This window comes from Alligator mississippiensis, chromosome 16, assembly GCF_030867095.1.
Source record: "Alligator mississippiensis isolate rAllMis1 chromosome 16, rAllMis1, whole genome shotgun sequence".
NCBI lineage: Eukaryota > Metazoa > Chordata > Crocodylia > Alligatoridae > Alligator > Alligator mississippiensis.
Genome location: NC_081839.1, coordinates 20,789,758 through 20,809,014, shown reverse-complemented (window position 1 = coordinate 20,809,014; position 19,257 = coordinate 20,789,758). Strand labels below are relative to the sequence as shown.

Below are 19,257 nucleotides of genomic sequence, written 5' to 3'. Positions count from 1 at the left end.
AATTCCTTTTCCCTTGCACACCTTATAAAGTACAACCTGCTTGCACCAGTAGAGACTATAAACTGTTTGATCATGTGCATTTTGCCCACTTCCACAATGCATCTACATCACCCTGTTTTCCGTTGTGCATTTGGCGGCAAGAACTGCAACAACTACAGGTCAGTTGCATCTTACATGGGGGTTAGGTGCTGAAGTCAGCACACAAAGTGAAAATCGCGTAAGGCAAAAATCGGTGACTATACGTGGGATGGGAGGGGAGGCAGGGCTTGAGTTTGCACGCGGCGCCGTGTTTAAAGTTGTGCGGCCAGCGGCAGTGGCGCAGCACGGGGTGGTGGTGGGGATGGCTGCGTGCTGCCCGGCCACCACCGCGCTGCTGCTGCTGCCACCCAGCAGCCGGCCACACAGCTCTGGCCACAGCTCCCTGGCAACAGCGGGAGGTTTTGGAGGCAGTGGCCATCACCGCCATAATGGGCCTCCAGGTAAGCGGCAGCGCCGCGTGCAAGCTCAAGCCCTGCCTCCCCTCCCACCCCACGTACAGTTGAATTTGCGAAAGTTAAATGCGCATATATGTGACTGACCTGTACATCAGCCAAATTCTTACAGCATATCCTAAGAAATACACTGTAGCTACACAAGCGCTTAGCTTTCATTAGTGTTCATATAACATTCCGACTATGCAAATCAATAGATAAAAGCACAGGTTTATGGAATTAACCACTACACTTTATATTTTGGGTCAAGAGCCAAGCTACTGTTCACTCTTCAAAGCAGTAACAAATAGGGCTGTGCAAAGCTTCGTGTGCTGACTCGATTCAGAGGAGATTCAGTTCAATTCGGCAGCCGAATCTCCAAATCGGGAGACCAATAAAAAGGTCTGAATCAATTCAAAGCCTGTAAAAAGATTTGGAGGAGATTCGGGCAATCCTTGCTCACCACCACAGGGAGCTGGACCCAGACTCCATGCTGGTAAGTAGGAGGTACCATGGGGGACCCCCACGAGGCCCCATCCCCTGCCTGCTCCCCCAGCCCCCCTTGACCTCCACTCGCTGTCCCAGCCCCATCAATGGCTGCCCCACCCAGCATCCCAGTTCTTTAAAAAAACCAAAACAAAGAACACCCCCCCCCCCCCCCCAGCTGCTGAAGCGACCGTTGGGGCCTCTGGGGGCTCGTGGCAGAACCCCCCCACACAGCGGGCAGGGGACGGTGCCTGTTTGATTCGGAGATTCAGCCGATTCTGCAGTGGCCGAATCTCTGAATCAGACTTGGTCGAATCAGTTCAGAACAGTGATTCGAATCACCAAATCAAATCACTGTCCCCCTGAATTGGCGGAATCTGAAGCAAATACTAGCTGCTTTGCACAGGCCTAGTAACAAATATAGGCAAAGGGCAGGTACCTCATTCATAAAAATGAAACCATGGTTCATACAGGATCTGGGATATTTAAGATGTTTTGTAGAGTACACTCTTCAGTTACGGTTTCTTGGGTTTTTCCCTTTTTTGTTTTGATAATGCTCAAAATTCAAAACCTAGCACTAATGACATTACACAAAGGGTATAAGCTGCTAGTCCAAGCATCTCTACATAGTAATTTTTCATCTATACATACGCATGGCAAAAAGTAACAGAAGCAAAGACTACATGAATCTTAGCAAACAATTCTGTTAATAAGAATGATAAGACCTCAAGCAATTAAGGTGTCTAGGAATAAACAGTAGACACTGTTGCTGGGCAAGTAAGAGCAGATGTAAGGACACAACTTTAAAGTGGTATGACAGAGTAAGGAAAAAAAAATGGTCAAAAAAAAGTTTGGAATCCTATGAATGTGGAAACTGAGTAGTTCTGAGCAGGGTGGATTTGATTTAAATGAAATAGGTTTAAATTATTATTTAAATCGCTGGTCAGGAAGCCTCGATTTAATCACTGTTTTCTACAAAAAGTCCATTCTTGTTGTTTGATATAATCTTCATCCAAACAGGGTCTATTATGGCCTGGCAAGCCTGCTGCCATGATAGGTTTTTCCCTTCTACCATGACAGGTTTTTCCCTTCTACCATACCATTCCCTCACTAGAACTCAAATCAATAGAGAAGCTATACACAGAAACTTATCCCTCAAAACTTCTGGAATACTCTGCTCAAAATGTTTCTCTTTTGTTTCTAGTGCCCCTCCCTCCTTGCACGCATCTCCAGACTCTTCCTCCTTGCCCAGATCGACTCCATCCCCAACAATCCTCTATTCAATTAACTTCTTGAAACTCTGCACTTTTAGAGAGAGGTAAGGAGCTTGACTCCATGTACACAAACTTACAGAGAGACAATAGGCCTGATGGGTACATAATCAGGTCTGTTCTCTCTCATCTCCATGTACTGCCTTTAACAAAGATGTTGTCTCTGGAGACATAAAACCACAGTTTGAAAACTGAAACTAAGCATCACAGAGATGCTTAATGCTTCTAAACTGAAGCACAGAATGGTCTTCTTTAATCTTTACTAATCTATAGAGGAGCCTCTGGGAACCCCATAAGACTGGGTCCCTAACAGAGTCCATGGCCTGTTGTGACCTTATAAATAACTTTTCTAAAAAGGTTACATGAATATATTGTCTCAAATAGTATATAAATTAAAAGTTATAATTCCTATTCCACTTAGATATCTTTGAGCTTTAACATATTAAAGATATTTTTAATTTAAGATACTTTAAAAAAAATAAACCTAACCAAAAAACCCATAGAATAAGATTAAATTAAAAACAAATCTGATTTAAGTTAAAAAATCACATTTAAAAAATTGTTGATATTGACCGGTTAAGAGAACCCCTATGATCTATAAAGTCTGATTCAACGTATCTCCTTTGGGGGAAAAAATTGCAATAATTCTTGAAACAATTCTGTGTGAATCTCTAAATCTAAAACAGACTTTTTACAATAGCCAAATTGAACAGCAGTCTTATTTCCAGACACCAGGCCAGCTCTGTATATGTGGAGAAAAGCATATACAGATGTTAAAAGCAAAGTTTGAACCAGAACTTTGTTTAACATCCGGTTCAAATTAGGATAGAATGCACGTATTTGATAAAATTGGAGAAGTGGAAAAAATTATTCAGCAGAGAAGAGGACTAAATTAGTTGGGGAGGAAGTGAAGATTCTATAGATGCCAGGGAATAAGTATTTTAAAGCATTCAAAGCGTAAGTGGGATCCTAAATATTTGAAGGCATAATTTATATTTATACGCTCCCCACAATTCCTCTAATTAAAAAAAAAAATTAACATCAAGGGGGAACCAGGAGGTTAATAGGTCTTATAACATTTGTGGAAATAAAGAATGTAGTAAAGCTATAGTTGACAATATGTAAAGCAGCAAGAGGAATTTTTTTTTGTGATATCTTACTGGACCTCCTATATAATTGAGGAAGATGTTTGACAAGATTTCAGCCACAGTTCATCCTTGCCTTGTACATTTCCTGGACTATCCTCACTACAAGATCACTTCAACTCAACTACAATATACAAGATGAAATACAACTGAACCACAGGGACCTGAACCTGTTCAGCCTCCAAAAGAGAAGGCTGAGAGGGGATCTAGTGGCAGTCTACAAACTAGTCAAGGGGGACCAGCAGGCATTGGGAGAGTCCCTGTTCCCCCGAGCATTCCCGGGAGTTACAAGAAACAATGGACACAAGGTAGCGGAGGGTAGTTTCAGGTTAGACATTAGGAGGCGCTATTTCATTGTCAGGGCAGCTAGGACCTGGAACCAACTTCCAAAGAAGTGGTGCTGGCTCCTACCCCTGGCGGTCTTTAAAAAAAGGCTGGACGAACATCTGGCCAGGGTCATTTGACCCCAGTACTCTTTCCTGCCACGGCAGGGGGTTGGACTAGATGATCTCCTCAGGTCCCTTCCAACCCTACCAACTATGAAACTTGTTTATCAGCCTTTAGTCTCATGTTCAGACAACTGGTAGCAGAAGATGACCTATGCAGTTCCAGTGGTAGCAGAATATGACCTATGCAGTTCCTCTTTAAGTGTATGCTGCTTGGATTTCTTGACCATATCTTAATGGTGACTTAAAGCAATGACCCATAGAAAAAATGATCTAAAATGAAATTTTTAGACAAACAAGGAATGCAATTCTTACTTAAATTCCATGGGAATTAGAAATTCATGGCTGGAAGTAGCTACTTTGATTATCTAGTATGATCTCAATAATCACAAGCCATAGAATTCAGGCTGGTAATTCCTGCATCAAGACTAGTTCTTGGCTCCTTTGAAAAATCTCAGTATTAGATAATACTTGCTTAATAGCAGGGTGATTCTAAATTGAGAATCTAATCCAATTTTGAATGGCACAGAAAGATGCATTCTTCAGTTCATCGGATGACTGTACTGAAGATTTTTATGATAACAGACCTCTCCAGGATATACACAAGATCATACTGTTACTTAATCTCTCTGATATGTGGTGTACTGTAACATAAAAAAAAACAAACAAAAAAAAACTGTTAATGAAACATGTTAAAGACTTAAGAAGAGTGCTGGAAAATTAAAGAGTTAACCTCACAAATGAGTAGACAACCAGAACCATAATTTAATTGCTATTCTTCACTTGCCTGTTTTGGCCTATTCCAGTGGTGCTCAACCTTTTCACCCCGCAGGTTGGATGGAAGGTACCTGGTCCATCTGTGGGCCAGATCCAGCACATGGGGCAGGTGAAGCCCAGGGTACTGCTCCACTGTTGCCAAACTTCTGAACCTGTGTGGAATCTCACAGGTCAGATGCCTTGGCTCCATGGGCTGGATTTCACCCATGGGTCAAGAATTGAGCACACCTGGAGCATCCTATATAAAATGGACTTGCTGAGGAATGCTGGATCAATGGGTACCACTGAGACAAAAGTGTGAAATAAAAATACTAGACTTAATTCAAGTATCAATTAGAACAATCGACACAGGCAATTACAGGTGCATCACACATTGACAGACCATTTTAGAGCAACAAACATCTGACAGAACTGCAAAATAATGGTGCTATAGTCAGCAAGATATAAATTTAAGCATGATGCTTAGCACCATAATATGCAAAGATGAAGTAATGTAACCAATTCATATTCTTTGCCTTCCTGAAATAATCAAGTTGAACAAAGTTCTGTTTAACCTCTTCAGCTTCACAAGAAAGTCTGCCAAGCAACAAACTAAGAAAAGTCAACACAGGTACATGTTATGATAGATTTATTAAATGTGCCAATAGTAGGAAAGCAATTTGGTGACTATTCTTTGTGAACTACTCAAATGAAGTCCCATACAAAGTCAAATGCCTAGCTCTCAGCCATGATAAATATGAAAAATTTGTCATAAACCTGCTAAGAGTTCTTATATAACATTTAGTCCAGTACTTGTTACAATTATAGTTGCATTAACCTAACAATTGTCTTGGATGGGAGGGGAAACTTTCTCCAAAGACTGTAGACAACTAGAACTGTCATTGGTTTTAAGCACTGGGGTCACACAATGCTCCCCCAGTAAAGACACGTTTATTTTTCCACCATACAGGTAAACCTGTAGTAAGAACAAGTTTCCTGGAAGTTCGGTTAATTCAAAGAGGAAAACCTTGGAAGATGCCCAAACACAAGGGATTCAAAGAGGTTTTGCAGAGTATCAATTAAAAGCAAGTGGAAGCATAGAGGCAGCAAATCTTTCAATGAGAAGGATTTTGATGCATTTCAAGTATAAACAGAAATTACTAAGTTGAAGAGCAGAGCATGCCTGTGGCTTTTACAGAAATGTGCCGGGCAGTACAAAAAAAGGACAAGCAGCAGCTCAGACTAAGCAGCCAAATATACATATATAGAATAGAACCCGAGTTTGGTGTTCAACAAACAATGCTTTCTTCATTCCTACTAATAGAAGACAACTTAAGTGTCTCTCTCAACTCAGATACACAGCAATACACTTGACACTCACAGTAATACAGTATTCTCAAACACTCCCATCATATATACGTTTAAGTGATTATACTGTAGAAACAGCACAGCAGCCTAATGAATTACACACAAGGCCACCACTGAAAAGAATCTTAAAAGCTGCTTAGCATTACTATATTTAATAGTTTGAAAGGAAACCCAGAAACAGATCATTAATTATCCCACTCCCCAGCAACAATGTATTAACAAAGGGCAATAGCAGAATCTTCCTGCTTAAAAACGAACTTGTTTACGTTATAACAGGTTAGAAGATTTGCATTCCAAACAGAATCCTCCCCTTTTAAGAGAAGGCGATGTAGAACACACCGTTTCGAAAAGCCTAGACTTGAAGGGCCCTGATAAGATTAGGAATACTGGACTTTTCAGTCCATGAAAACAAATAGAATTAGTAATTGGGAAACCTTTTTTAAGTAGTAGATGTTTGCTACATTTAGACCACCTCACTTACTAAAAAGCTTTCTACTGTTCATGAATCTGATACATTCTAGCAGGACATACAAGCAGGGAAGGTCTTACTCTACAGGAATCTTAACTGCTATATCTATTTAATCTGAAAGAAAGGAGCAGCAAGCTCATAAAGCTTAAGAACCAGAATGACCCCTAATTAGATATTAAGAAAAACTTTCAGAAAGAGGGTGGTAAAACACCGGAACAGGTTCCCCAGAGAGGTGGTGGAATCTCCACCCTTGGAGATTTTTAAGACCTGGCTATACAAAGCTTTGGCTGGGATGATCTAGTTGGGGATGGTCCTGCTTTGAGCAGGGGGTTGGATTCAATATGACCTCCTGAGGTCCTTTCCAACTGTAATTTTCTATGATCCTATGACCTGTCACAAACTACAACCTCAGTGGTTGCACCCCTCTACACTGCTTGGTCTTATATGTCACTGGAAACCAAAATACATAAAAAGAACCCAGTTACTTCCACCATATTATTGAACTGACTAAAAGTCTTACAAGGTAACTAGTCAGCATGAGCCTTCCTGTGCAACAAGATTTAGATATTGACAACTGAAGTAAGAGACCAGATCCCTGGTATCTGACTCATAAATGCCCAGCACAGACCGCCAAGCAAGATGAGAACGTCCTGTGGAAGAATGCACCTATGAAAACCCAAAGCTCAGATAAGAGCTAAAAAGCAGAACTGCATTTCACATCAAATAAGTGATCACCAATAGCCTACAACCAGAACATTCCTAGCATCATCCCTAGCATAACTACACCGACTCCAGCGCAGGGGGTGACTGGCCCCCACCTGGCCAAGTGACCCAAATACACTGCAACCTTTCTTCCCCAGTGGGATCTGATCACCCCGGGAAGCACCAGTTAGCAGGGCCCCGCAGCAGCCCAGCCTGGCGATGGACCCAGGCATGGCTCGGACGCAGCACTGAAGCCCCGCACAGCCGTGATGGCCTGGGCCGGCGCAGCAGCAGCCCTCCACAGCCAGAGGGGCCCCGGGGCGGCAGAGAGGCCGCGATGCCCCGGCCCGCCCCCCGCCATCCCCCGCCGCGCGGCGCTACCTTGATGCGCTCGCGGCACTGCGACGGGGTCCGCTCGTAGCCCAGCTCGGCCAGCGCCCGGGAGACGCGCTCGTACATGGCGGGCCCGGGGGCCTTGCTGCCGAACACGGTGCCGGCGCCCTCCAGCTGCTGGTACCGCGCCTCCACCAGCCGCTCGTTGCCCCACACGGCGATCAGCGCGTTGGTCTCGGCCGGCGTCCACGACATGCCCCGGCAGGCGGCGGCCGCGGCGGCAGCGGCGGCGCCCCCGGGCGAGAAGGAGACGGAGGGCGAGGCCCCGCCGCGGCCCCCCAGCCCGCCCGCGCCGCCGCCCCCCGCCCCGGCCCCCGCGGCGGCGGCGGCGCAGCCCGGCCCGCCCGGGCCCAGCGGGGAGGCGCCGCTGGGCGTGGAGGGGTCCGAGAGGCTGGGGTTGCCGTCGCTGAGCGCGCCCGGCGAGCCCGGCGACAGCACCTCCATCTTGGGGATCTTCAGCGGCGACTCGGCGGCCGCGAGCTGCGAGGAGCCACAGGACGCCGCCATATTGGAGCTGCCGAGCGAGCGGGCGGAAGTGACGCGTGCGGGGAGGGGCTTCCGGCGGCGGCGAGGGCGGGAGCGCCCACGGGGACCCCCGCCCCCCTCCCGGGCACTGCCCCTGCGCCCACGTGCCGGCCCCAGCCCTGGCCCGGCCTGGGGGGAGCGGCGCTGCCGCGAGCGGGCACAGCCCGGCGCGGAGGTGGGGCACGTGGCGCCGGGCAGTCCCGCCCCCAGGGCCGGCTCCGGACCGCGGCGCTCGGGGTGTCTCAGGTGCCGGCGCCGGATCTGGGCTGCTCCGTGCCGGCCGGGCTGCGGCAAGAGGCTGCCCTGGCAGATGTCGAGCCGGCAACTCCTGGCGCTGGCGGCCTTGATGTGCAGCTTGACATGATTTTCTGGCGTTTTTTAAGTCACTTACAAGCATGGAGGAAAGGACGCCCAGGGCTGCAGCCCGCTTTGTTTCATTTGCAAAAGCGATCATTCTTAGGCCAAGCTCAGACACGAGCATGGGGGCAATTCATTCAGATAGATTCATTTGGCTGTTATCTCTGAACATTTACCTTCCTTGAGATGCTGCTCATTTGGCCTCAGGAGCTGACATAACGGTGACATCAAAACCACATGCATAAAACCAGGGCTTCCTGGTCTGGGGATTCCCTGCTTCTTCAGGCACACACACACACAGGTTTTCTGTTAAGAAATAGTAATACAGCTGCTTTAACCAAAACAATGTAGCAATAGGCAGTAAGTAAAAGAGAAACTGAGAAGTGGCATGGTCTATGCATCTGCCAGGCATGCAAACAGCAATGAACTCATTCATTCATTCATTGGCAGCCATTGGTTTCTGGAGACTGGGGATTGTGCCCTTGGTATGTTACTGGGTACCACCACAGCTTCTTGCGTGACAGGAGCAGGGATCTGGATTTTCTGTTTGCCATGGAAAAACATGGTAAAACCCAAATATTCTTATTTGAAGGAGAAAACCCCAGATGTTCTCCTTGAAAGGAGAAAAATGCAGAAAATGGTGGCTTTCCCCTTGCAGGCTGGCAGAGTTGCAGCCTGCAAGTGGCAGGAGGGCGGCCAGGCAGAGGGTGCTGTGTACAAGTGCACATGTGTGTACTAGTGCATGCACATGGCCACCAGGCAGCCTGGAGAGCAGCTGTCACAGGTGTGTCTGGCCCCTATAGCACAGGGGGGGAGGGAGCTGGGCAGGGCTGGGGCTGGGACTGCTGCCCAGCTAAGGCGGTGCTTGGGGCCTGGGACCAGAATGTATAGCCGCAGGGCCTGGGCAGGGAGCGAGACGGGGTGGTGGGTGACTTGTGTGGGTGGGAGGGGAGGGAGCTGGCTTCCTGCCACTGTGTGCACTCCTGGGGCAGCATGGGGGGCATGTGCCACCCAGATTTGTGCGCAGGGGCAGGTACAGGCGGTCCGCTATGGGCTAGGGCTCCCCACCCTGCTGCCCTCCTCCTGTGGTCTTCAGGGCCCAGTGTGGCAGGGCAGAGAGGGACCAGGTTGGGAAGCTTGTTGCCACCACTGGGACCTCTGTGCCACCATAGTGAGGTGCCCCCTGCCCGCTCAGCAGCAGTGGGAGTTGCAGCGCAGGGTTGTGTCCCTCACTGCTGCTGGGCAGACAGGGGGTGCCTTGCCATGGTGGTGCGGGGCTCCTGTGGTGGCAACAAGCTTCCCTACCTGGTCCTGCTCTGCCCTGCCATGCCATGTCCCACCTGCTGGGCTGCAGGGGCCCCTGGGAAAGGGCAGTGGTGCCAGGAGCCCCAAGCCTGCAGCAGGGAGCCTGCCCCACCCCCCCATATATATATCTCAATTGATATATAAAAGAAAACACCACTATGTATATATATTAGTGGTGTTTCATTTTAATCATAGAAAAATATGGATTCTGGGGTTTTTAATCAGAGAATTTGCATGGTTTAAATCAGAGAATTTGCAGTTTTTAAACTGAGAAAACCGGGATCCCCTCTGAGGAGTCCGATGTACGACAGGCAGACCCTCTGGCAAGTTCCACATACAAACTTGGTTGAGCTTCAACTGGCATGCTGATTACCATTTTGCTTTGCCTGCTTCCGACACCTCTTCTGTAGCTCATCATTGACCCTCTCCATCTTCAAGTGATGTAGGCTCTGTTTCGTGGCAACTTTCCACTTGCAATGGTCTGAAGTAGTTGATTCCCAGCATTGGCCATTGATGCACAGCTCATGAAGGTTTTTCTTGCAGACATCAACAAAACGGAGTATGGGCCATCCAAGTTGACGCTTGCCAGTCATCAACTCACCATAGACTATGTTCTTGGGGATTCAGCCATCGCTCATATGGTTCACATGTCCTAACTAACGGAAGCATCCCTGTCTCAGGAGCACAAATATACTGGGTATCGTGGCCTGTTCCAGAAGAGCTGCTGCCAAATCTCCGAATCACCCAGGCCCATCCACTGCCTGCTCTTCCAGCCCGGCAACAGCTGCCCCACCTGCCCCAGCTCCCGGATCTTTGAAAAAAAACCCCTGGACTCACCGGGTGCTTCCAGGCTGGGGGGAATCCCCGCTGCCCCCCTCTGCCCCATGTTGCATGGGGGAGCTCTTCACAACCCCCCCAACCCCTCCCCCCAACTCTCCCAGCCCTCCCCATGGCTGCCCTGCCCGCCCCAGTTCCGGCCCTTTACGGAAAAAAAAAGCTCCCAAACCCCAGGCTTACCGGTTCCTGCCTGGCAGGGGGTGCCACTGCCCCCCGCTGCATGGGGGGCTCTTTGGTGAAATCAACAAATACTAGGTCCAGAGATTTCCTTTGTTCATGGCACTTTTCTTGTAGCTGCCTCAAGGAAAATGTCATATCCATTGTGAATCTACCAGATCTGAAACCACATTGAGAAACTACATTGAGAAACCAGTAAACGCAGTGCTCGGTTTAAATTCCTTTCAATTTTCTACAAGGAAGGGGAGTTTCAGAGTCACTGTATTGAATACAAAATCAGGAAAACAGTGATGTGGACAGAAGAAAAGTGAATAGAACAGGAGGAATTTCGTAATATAAAAATTAATAAATGAGAAAAATTCACCTTTAAAGTTCAAGTGGAATTGGCCAAGACAACTACAGGCTAGAGACTCCTGTCTGTGCATCAAAGTGACTTTGACATTAATGTGGAAAAATGTGTTGGTGAAGATGCAATGGAGAGTGTTTCACCTGTTAGCTTTGCTTTAGTGTTTGTAAGAATTCCCAGATGGCAGGGGTCATTATAGTATACTATTCTCCTTTGGCTTAGTTATTTCTTTTCATGCAACATTGCTGCAGAATCACATCTAGTTTTCAAACATTAGTATACTCCTGTAACTTAAGCAGGGAGAATAGGATCACATTCAAGTGCCTAAGTGCACTTAAGTGCCTAATAGGTGGGACAACATCCCCAAGTGTTGAAGAAAAGGATAACTATAACAACATGGAAGTAAATGGAAAACGGGATAGAATGCAACATTGTTTTATCAAAGATAGGTTGTGGATGCTAAGATAATGCCTTCTTTAGTTAGGTAACTGATACTTTAGGAAAAGGAAATGCAGTAGATCTCCTCCGTTGGGTCTTCACTGAAACCTTATTCATGATACCACATGGAGAGAGTATTAGTTAGGATGAAGAAGATGAGAATTAGCGGAAAAGTTTGAATGTGGGTAAGAACCTGGCTAAAACAGAGAGGACAGAGTATTGCATTGAAAGGAGAAGTACTGGGTTGGAGGGAGGTTACTAGTGGAGATCCTTAAGAGTGGCTTAAAGACCAAGCTTTACAGAATAAAACCTTTGCAAAATAAAACACTGTGATGTTCTTGAAAACTGTTTCTTGCATTATCCACCGTCAAATTCAAGACATGATTCAAATTCTGCGTTGTAATGTGATTGTGGGCAGGTGGAGGCACAAAAAACAGACAGTTGGATCCTCTTTGAAATTCTTTCAGTCTCAAACTTCCTGAAGTTCCAAACATAATTCAAGTACAGAATGTTTTCAGACAATCCTTTCATGCCCCTGAGATTTAATTCTAAATATTTTGAAACACGAGGAACTAACTTTCTTACAAGAGTTATACATGATCAAAACCAGTAATCATTATGGAGTTGCTACTATCTCTCCTGCAGAACAAGGAATAGAACTCTCTTCTATTCAAAGTTCATACCAATCAAGTTAGAAGGGACTATTATGACTATTCAGTCTGACCTCCTACATAACACAGATTATTTCACCCAGTGGTCCCTGCCAGAAGCTCATGATTTCAGGACAGGCTGAAGCAAGTCTTCTAAAAAGATATCTGACCTTAATTTAAGGATTTCAGGCCATGTAGAATCTACAGCACCTTGATGCATTGTTCCAGTGTTAGAATACATCATGTGTTTCTATGTTGCTCCTGTAGTACTCAAGCTCAGCTGAGAAGTACAACCCCTAGCCACTTTATCTCAACAGCCACCAAACCTGGACATGCAGTGAAGCCATCTTGAGGACACTGCTGCTACTTTTGAGCTCCTTGTCACCGGTGTGCTTGAGAGCAGCAGTGGGGGGCACCTCAGCATTCTGAGTTTGGCTTGTGCAGAGAACAAGCAGGTGAACAGTGTATTTCTCACAGGAGCACCACAGAAGCTGTGTAGACTTGCCCTTCACATTTGCACTGTATTTCTAGTCTGAATTTGCCTGGCTTCAGTTTCCAGCCACAGGATCTTGTGTTGCAGTTGTCTGTCAAGGGATCTTCTTTCCAAGCAGCATTTATAAACCATGATCAAGTTGCTTCTTACCCATTTCTACAATCAGCTAAATAGACTGAGCCTCTTACATCTTGTAAGGCAAGTTTCTGAGGCCTCTAATTCTAGTAGCATTTTTCTCAGACTCAGTTTTCAACATCCTTTGTGAACTGTAGACACCATAAGTGGACACAGTATTCCAATAATCCATCTAATCCAATTTAATAGGTGCTGCATTTATTTTTATAGTGCTAATTTCATTATCACAAGCTAAGTGAAGAGCCCTAAAAGGGTCTCAAAGAAGTGATTTGAAGTCTGAAAACCTGCCTTACAATGAGAGATTTAAGCAGCTCAAGCTACTTAGCTTGTCATAATAAAGGTTAAGAGGCAACTTCTTCATGGTCTGTAAGTGCCTTCTACTATTGCTCTTGGTTATGATTTGTGTTACAGTAGAAACCAGAGAGTTCTAGTTGTGATCTAGGCCTCATTGTCACTGGCACTGTCCAAACACATTATAACATGTAGGCTCTACCCTAAAGAATTTACAATCTAATGGAAGACAAGATGTAACAAAAGCATGAAACAACCAGAAACAAACAGGAAGTTGGAAAGGGGGCTAGGAAACATGGTTCCTTCAGTCCTGTCATTAACTTTGGTTGTTGTGGTTCTAAAGGTATTATTAAAGCCTGGAATCAAACAAGCCATCATGGGGATTACCAGCCAGTGTCCTGGATGAATAAATCTTAGCATAGGAAGGAGGACTGGAAGCTACATGGACTGGAAACTACATGGGTAATAGGAACAGTGCTGAGAGCGTGTCTTATGTGAAGGCCTGGAGACAAGGCAGCGACAAAACATTTGTTTACATGACTTGCAGGAAGAAGTGGAAGAATGGGACTGAGTGGAGGGAGGAAAGAGGTCTGATTAAATTAAGTGTCAATAAAGTAGAGAGGGATGAGAAGTGTGAATTTGATAGTTTGCTGGAAGTAGGATAGTTGGAGGGTGTGACAGGGTGGCCAAGACACCCTGCCACAGTACAGTAAAGAAACAAAATTTACCCGAGGATGCCAAAGAAACTGCGCCAAGCCAAGGAGGGGAAGATGCCGTGCCCCAATTAATTAAAGGAACCAGCTGGGGCTGCAGAAGTTCAAAGGTTGCCATGGCAAACCCAGCTGCTGGAGTTCGAGTCTGGGTGAAGGAAAATGGCACAGCAGACAGAAAAGAGAAGAAGCCTGCTGAAAAAAAAGGAAAACAGCTGTGTCCAGAAGACAGTGAATCAGACGCTGCCACAGGGGATACAGCAGGGAAGCGAATTTAAAGTCATGCTGAAGGAGTACCCAGGGTTGGCCCAAAGAAAAGGAAAGCGAGGTGCAGGTAAAGAGGACACCAAGAGAAGAAGAGGAACCAACCCCGAGGCTTGGAGGAAAGCCTTGGTCCCTGGACTTACCAAAAGAGAGCCAGCGAAGCGACAGAGGAGGCCCCTCTGTCAGTGGCTCCAGTCCCAAGGAGTGAAGAGAACTGCTTCAGGACCCTGGAAAGAAGAAGAGATGTGGGCAAGATTATACCTCCAGCAAAGGTGAGTCCATCCTGATCCTGAAGGTAAGGGTGGATTAGAACTGAGAGGCGGCCGTCTTGGGACCTGTTCAGGGAAAAATGGGGCAAGCAGCCAACTCAGCAGGAGACCCCAGTAAGGGGGCACACGGGACTAAGACCGGACTCTCCGTCTAGTAGGCAGACAACATCAAGCCCAGAACATCTTGTATGGTTAGGGCAGTGTATGGGGATGGTGGAGCCCTGCGAAAATAAGCAGACCTGAGCCTTTAACCAAGTTTTTGTCTTCCAAATTGTTTGGTACCTCTCTAGACATCAAAGGCGTGGCAGAAGAGTTTTAAGGGACAGAACACAATGGTTACCACAGAGACACAACCTGGCTCCAGGCAACATGACACTGCTCTCCTTACAGAGGGATTCAAAGGAGGAGGTAGAATATGCAGTCAGAATGATGAGCCAGAAAGAAGACCTTTTTGTTAAAATTAAGAGATTCCTATCTCTCCTATAATTAATAGCTAATATAATAAAAGGCTTAGTCTGTCTGTGTGTCTGTCTGTCTGTGACACTTTTGGGCAACTGTACATGCACCGCCGAGAGGGTGGGTGGTGATTGGCTGTGCGGCCCAGGCTGCGCAGGCCCAAGTTTGTGCCACTGCTGGGGAAGTTTGTGGCAGCAGCAAACATGCCCGGCTGTCTGAGCAGTGGGGCTTCCCTATGCCTCTCTGCCTGAGGGCAAAGGTGGGGATCATGGTGGCAGTGCCTCCCTGCCGCCCAGCCCCACCACCCCCTAGAACAGCCAGCAGGGAGGGAGGGAGGCGGACCCAGGCCAGATGGACACAGGGTGGTGGGGGGATGTAGAGCGGGCCTGGACCCAGAGTGGCAGGGAGGGGGGTAGAGCGGGGCTGGACCTGGAGTGACAGAGGCGGGCGCCAGACCCGGAGCAGTGGGGATGGGAGGGTAGAGCAGGGATGGACCCGGAGCAGTGCGGGGTGGGGGGGGTGGAGTGGGCCCAAATCCAGAGTTGGGGTGGGAGTGGGGGCAGACCTGGAGCAGCGGGGGACCCAGAGTGGTGGCGGGGTGGGCTGGAGTGGGGCTGGACCCAGAGTGGATGGAGGGGTTAGAGCACAGCTGGACCTGGAGCGGCTGCGGGGGATAGAGAGGGACTGGACCCCGAGCGGTGGGGAGGGAGGGGTAGAGCGGGACTGGACCTGGAGCGGTGGTGGGGGTGGGGCAGACCCAGAGCAGCAGGGAGTTGGGGTAGAGTGGTGCCAAACCTGGAGTAGCGTGAGGAGTGGAGCAGCACTGGCTGTGCATGGAGTGGGGCCAGGCCTGCATCTGGCCCCGCTCTACCCCCCTTCCCCACCACTACAGGTCTGGCTCTGTGAATGGCATGTGCCTCCGGCAGCGGTGAGCGGGAAGCTCTCGCAGATGCCACCAGCACTGTCGGTGGTGGCGGGCAGGGTGGGGTGGGGTGGCGGGCGCCAACCATGGATCAGCGACCACCAGCAGGTGCTGCCAGCAGCGGCAGCGGTGGCCAGGGGCAATCATGGACTGGCGGCAGTGTGGCAAGGGGCAACCACCCTCAGGCACCACTGACAGTGTCGGTGGTGCCTTTTTGCAGGGGGTGCACTGCCACACACAGGGGGTGCACCCTACACATCGCCCCTGTCTGACCCCACTCCACCCCCAGCCCCGTGCCCCAGCTCTTCCGGGTCTGGCTGGCTCTGTTCCTGCCTGCCTTCCCTGCACCTCCGTCATTCTTGACAGGCAATTTGCTAGTGACCACATAATGATTTAGGAACTTAGAGCTGGAAGAGACCACCTGGATCATAACACAAGCAACCATGTCATCTAGTTTCTGTCGTAAATTAATCAAGCTCTCTATTAAAACAGTTTAATTTTTGTCTCTACTGTTACTCTGGGGAGGCCATGTTATTGCAGTAGTGTAATGGAGAGGGGACAACAGTCCCAAGTGCTGCATTTGGTAGCGGCACAAAAATAACCACTGCTTCAGCCGAAGGCTGGATGAATTGCTGCCATCAGCTGCCCTGAGCTCTGAAGCTGCCCAAGACACAGAATTTCCCTGTCAAGGCTCTGTATGATTGGTCTGATCATGAAAAACCTGATTCACAGGATAAATGTATTTCTAGGCAGTTGATGCTGGTTTGTTCATGTGCCATCATGGTCACTCAATTGAAAATAGCCCCACACCTTTCCTGATACATTTTTAGGCAGCCATTGTGATGCCTCTTAATCTTTGTGTTGCTGGACTAAACAAGACAAGCTTTTTTAGGTGTGCTCACATTGTGACAGCAGTAGTCCTGGCTGAGCTGTTCTCATCCTAACTAACCTACCTACTCCTGGTCCCAACCCAGAAATCCACCAGTGGAAACACTTCAAGACATCCCTGAGTAGTTACTCTTGACACCTCATTTGTATTGCCTTAGCCCACTAAATCTTCCACTTAGAAGCAGGAAAGTTGAAGGGACCTCAGGATGTCATATCTAGTCCAACCCCCTTCATCCCTGTCTAAACCACCCTCAACAACTGTTTGTCTAACTTATTGTAAAACCCTTACACACAGCTACCAGGCATGATGCCTGCAATGTCAAAAAAACCCAAACAGGCCACCAGGAAAGCAGGGGAATGAGGGCATTGTCAATGTCCTACCATTGCAAGGACAGGAGTAGTTGTTCAAGAGACCCAGGAAGAAGGCCACACACTGCTACAGTGGAAGGCAAGATTTTTCACAATCGGTGCCAATCTGAACATGGATAAAATCCCTTCCAGATCCCAAATGTAGTGATCAGTCTGAATCTGATAGCCGGGAACCTCTGGGTTTAAATCCTGGTAGGAATATCAGCTTACTTTAGTCAAAATCCCCAGCCTTCCCTGCAGCCAATACTTATTGTTTCTAAAGATAGTGAAAAAAACCCTGTGCAGTAGTGTTGCATCAAGCTTCCTGCCATGCAACACTACTGCACAGTAGTCACAAACTACTGCACAGTCAGCATCATGTGTAGACACTTGTAGTGTCATGTGTAGACCACTCTGTGCTAATTTTATATCCACAGTGAACTTCAGTAGCATACTCCTACTTTTTTCTCCCAAGAGTATCAATAAAATATTAAGTAAGCTTTGTCTTTAAGCCACTCTTAAGGATCTCCCCTAGTAACCTCCCTCCAACCCAATACTTCTTTCAATGCAATACACCGTCCTCTCCGTTTTAGCCAGATCCTTACCCACATTCAAACTTTTCCACTAATTCTCATCTTCTTCATCCTAATACTCTCTCCATGTGGTAACATGAATAAGGTTTCAGTGAAGACCCAACGGAGGAGATCTACTGCATTTCCTTTTCCTAAAGTATCAGTTACCTAAGAAGGCATTATCTTAGCATCCACAACCTATCTTTGATAAAACAATGTTGCATTCTATCCCGTTTTCCATTTACTTCCATATTGTGAGTTATCCTTTTCTTCAACACTTGGGGATGTTGTCCCACCTATTAGGCACTTAAGTGCACTTAGGCACTTGAATGTGATCCTATTCTCCCTGCTTAAGTTACAGGAGTTACCACAGAAGGCAGGTGCATCCTCCTTCTCCTCACTGCTTTTTGTGACTTAGTCTTATGGCTGAGATAGTAATCTGTTACAACTCATTGGGCACATTTACACATGCATTTACACCAGCCTAGATTTACTGTACAGTAAGCTGCACAGTAAGGGTTTTGGGGCATGTCTACACATGCCCCTATGACACCGTTGTTACTGCATCGTCATTTAGTACTTCTTTTTGGAAGTACTAAATGATGGCACAGTTAAAGCCCATACTGCACTGTGTGTGTAGTGCATGGTTATTTTTAGCTGCTAATTCGCCATAGCAATGCATTATGCTGAGGGAGTGCGTTGCTATGGCTGTGTAGCTGCAGTGTCATAGTTTTTGTCCATGGACACTAAGTTGCCATAGTGCATTGCTATGGAGATGTAGTGTCACATGTAGATGCGCCCTTTGGGCAGGTGTCTACATATACAAGGATTAAGCAGAAAATTTGCTGCCAGGTCCCTGCAGCCCTGTAATGTGTCCCTGTGGCCACTCGGGGGAACCCCAGGCTCCATTTGCAGCTGCCAGCACCTGGAAGCCAACCCCGCTTTCTGCTTTTTGTGCAGCCTCTTCCTTGCTCAGGAGCTCAGAGGCAGCACGTAGCAGTTTTCTCCATGGCCACTCTGCCTTCCCACGAGAGCTTCCCCTGCCCTCGTACTCCCCTCCCCCCTAGGCTCGTCGGGGGGAGGGGAGTACGAGGGCAGGGGAAGCTGTGGACCACCAAACCATGTGGCACCCACAAGGACAGCCCAGCCTGAAGAAGGAGAACATTGGAAACCTGAAAGCCATGGGGAGGCCAGCACTACAGAACAGGTAAGAAACAAGAAGGTAAGAAACAATGGGCCCCTTGGGACTCGGAGCGGGGGGGCAGCAAAGGCACCAGTTGCAGGGCTCAAGTGCCTATATACTAATGCTAGGAGCATGGGGAACAAGCAGGATGAACTAGCGCTCCTGCTTGCACTAAACACCTATGACTTAGTGGGGCTAACAGAGACCTGGTGGGATTCATCCCATGACTGGGCGGTACATATTGAGGGCTATAGATTGTATAGAAAGGACAGGTCGGGGAAGAAAGGGGGGGGGTTGCACTTTATGTCAGTGAGCAATATACATCAACCCTCATCAAGACAGAATCCAAGGTTGAGTAAGTAGAAGGATTGTGGGTTAGGCTACATGGGGGGCAAGGAGAAAGGGATTTGGTGGTAGGGGTCTGCTACAGACCCCCACACCAAGGGGAAGAAATAGATGCGGGGCTCCTGAGGCAACTCTCGGAGACCATAAAAGCTAAAGAGGCGGTAGTCATGGGGGACCTAAACTACCCGGACATCTGCTGGGAGACGCAGACAGCAAGGTCCCTTCGCTCATGCAGGTTTC

At 47.7% G+C, this 19,257-nt stretch overlaps 1 protein-coding gene across 6 annotated transcripts in view; it reads right to left on the bottom strand.

The window, feature by feature from the left end:
• Nucleotides 1-8,036, bottom strand: part of MSANTD2 (Myb/SANT DNA binding domain containing 2) — a 41,922-nt gene extending 33,886 nt beyond the window's left edge. For all 6 annotated transcript variants that reach the window (XR_009458055.1, XR_009458056.1, XM_059720069.1 and 3 more), the window contains exon 1: nucleotides 7,495-8,036. Coding sequence is in view for 4 of the 6 variants with exons in the window: in XM_059720069.1 (XP_059576052.1) it covers nucleotides 7,495-8,013 (519 nt within the window). In the remaining 2 variants the exon portion in view is untranslated. The remainder of the gene's footprint in view (nucleotides 1-7,494) is intronic.
• Nucleotides 8,037-19,257: the final 11,221 nt, after the last annotated feature.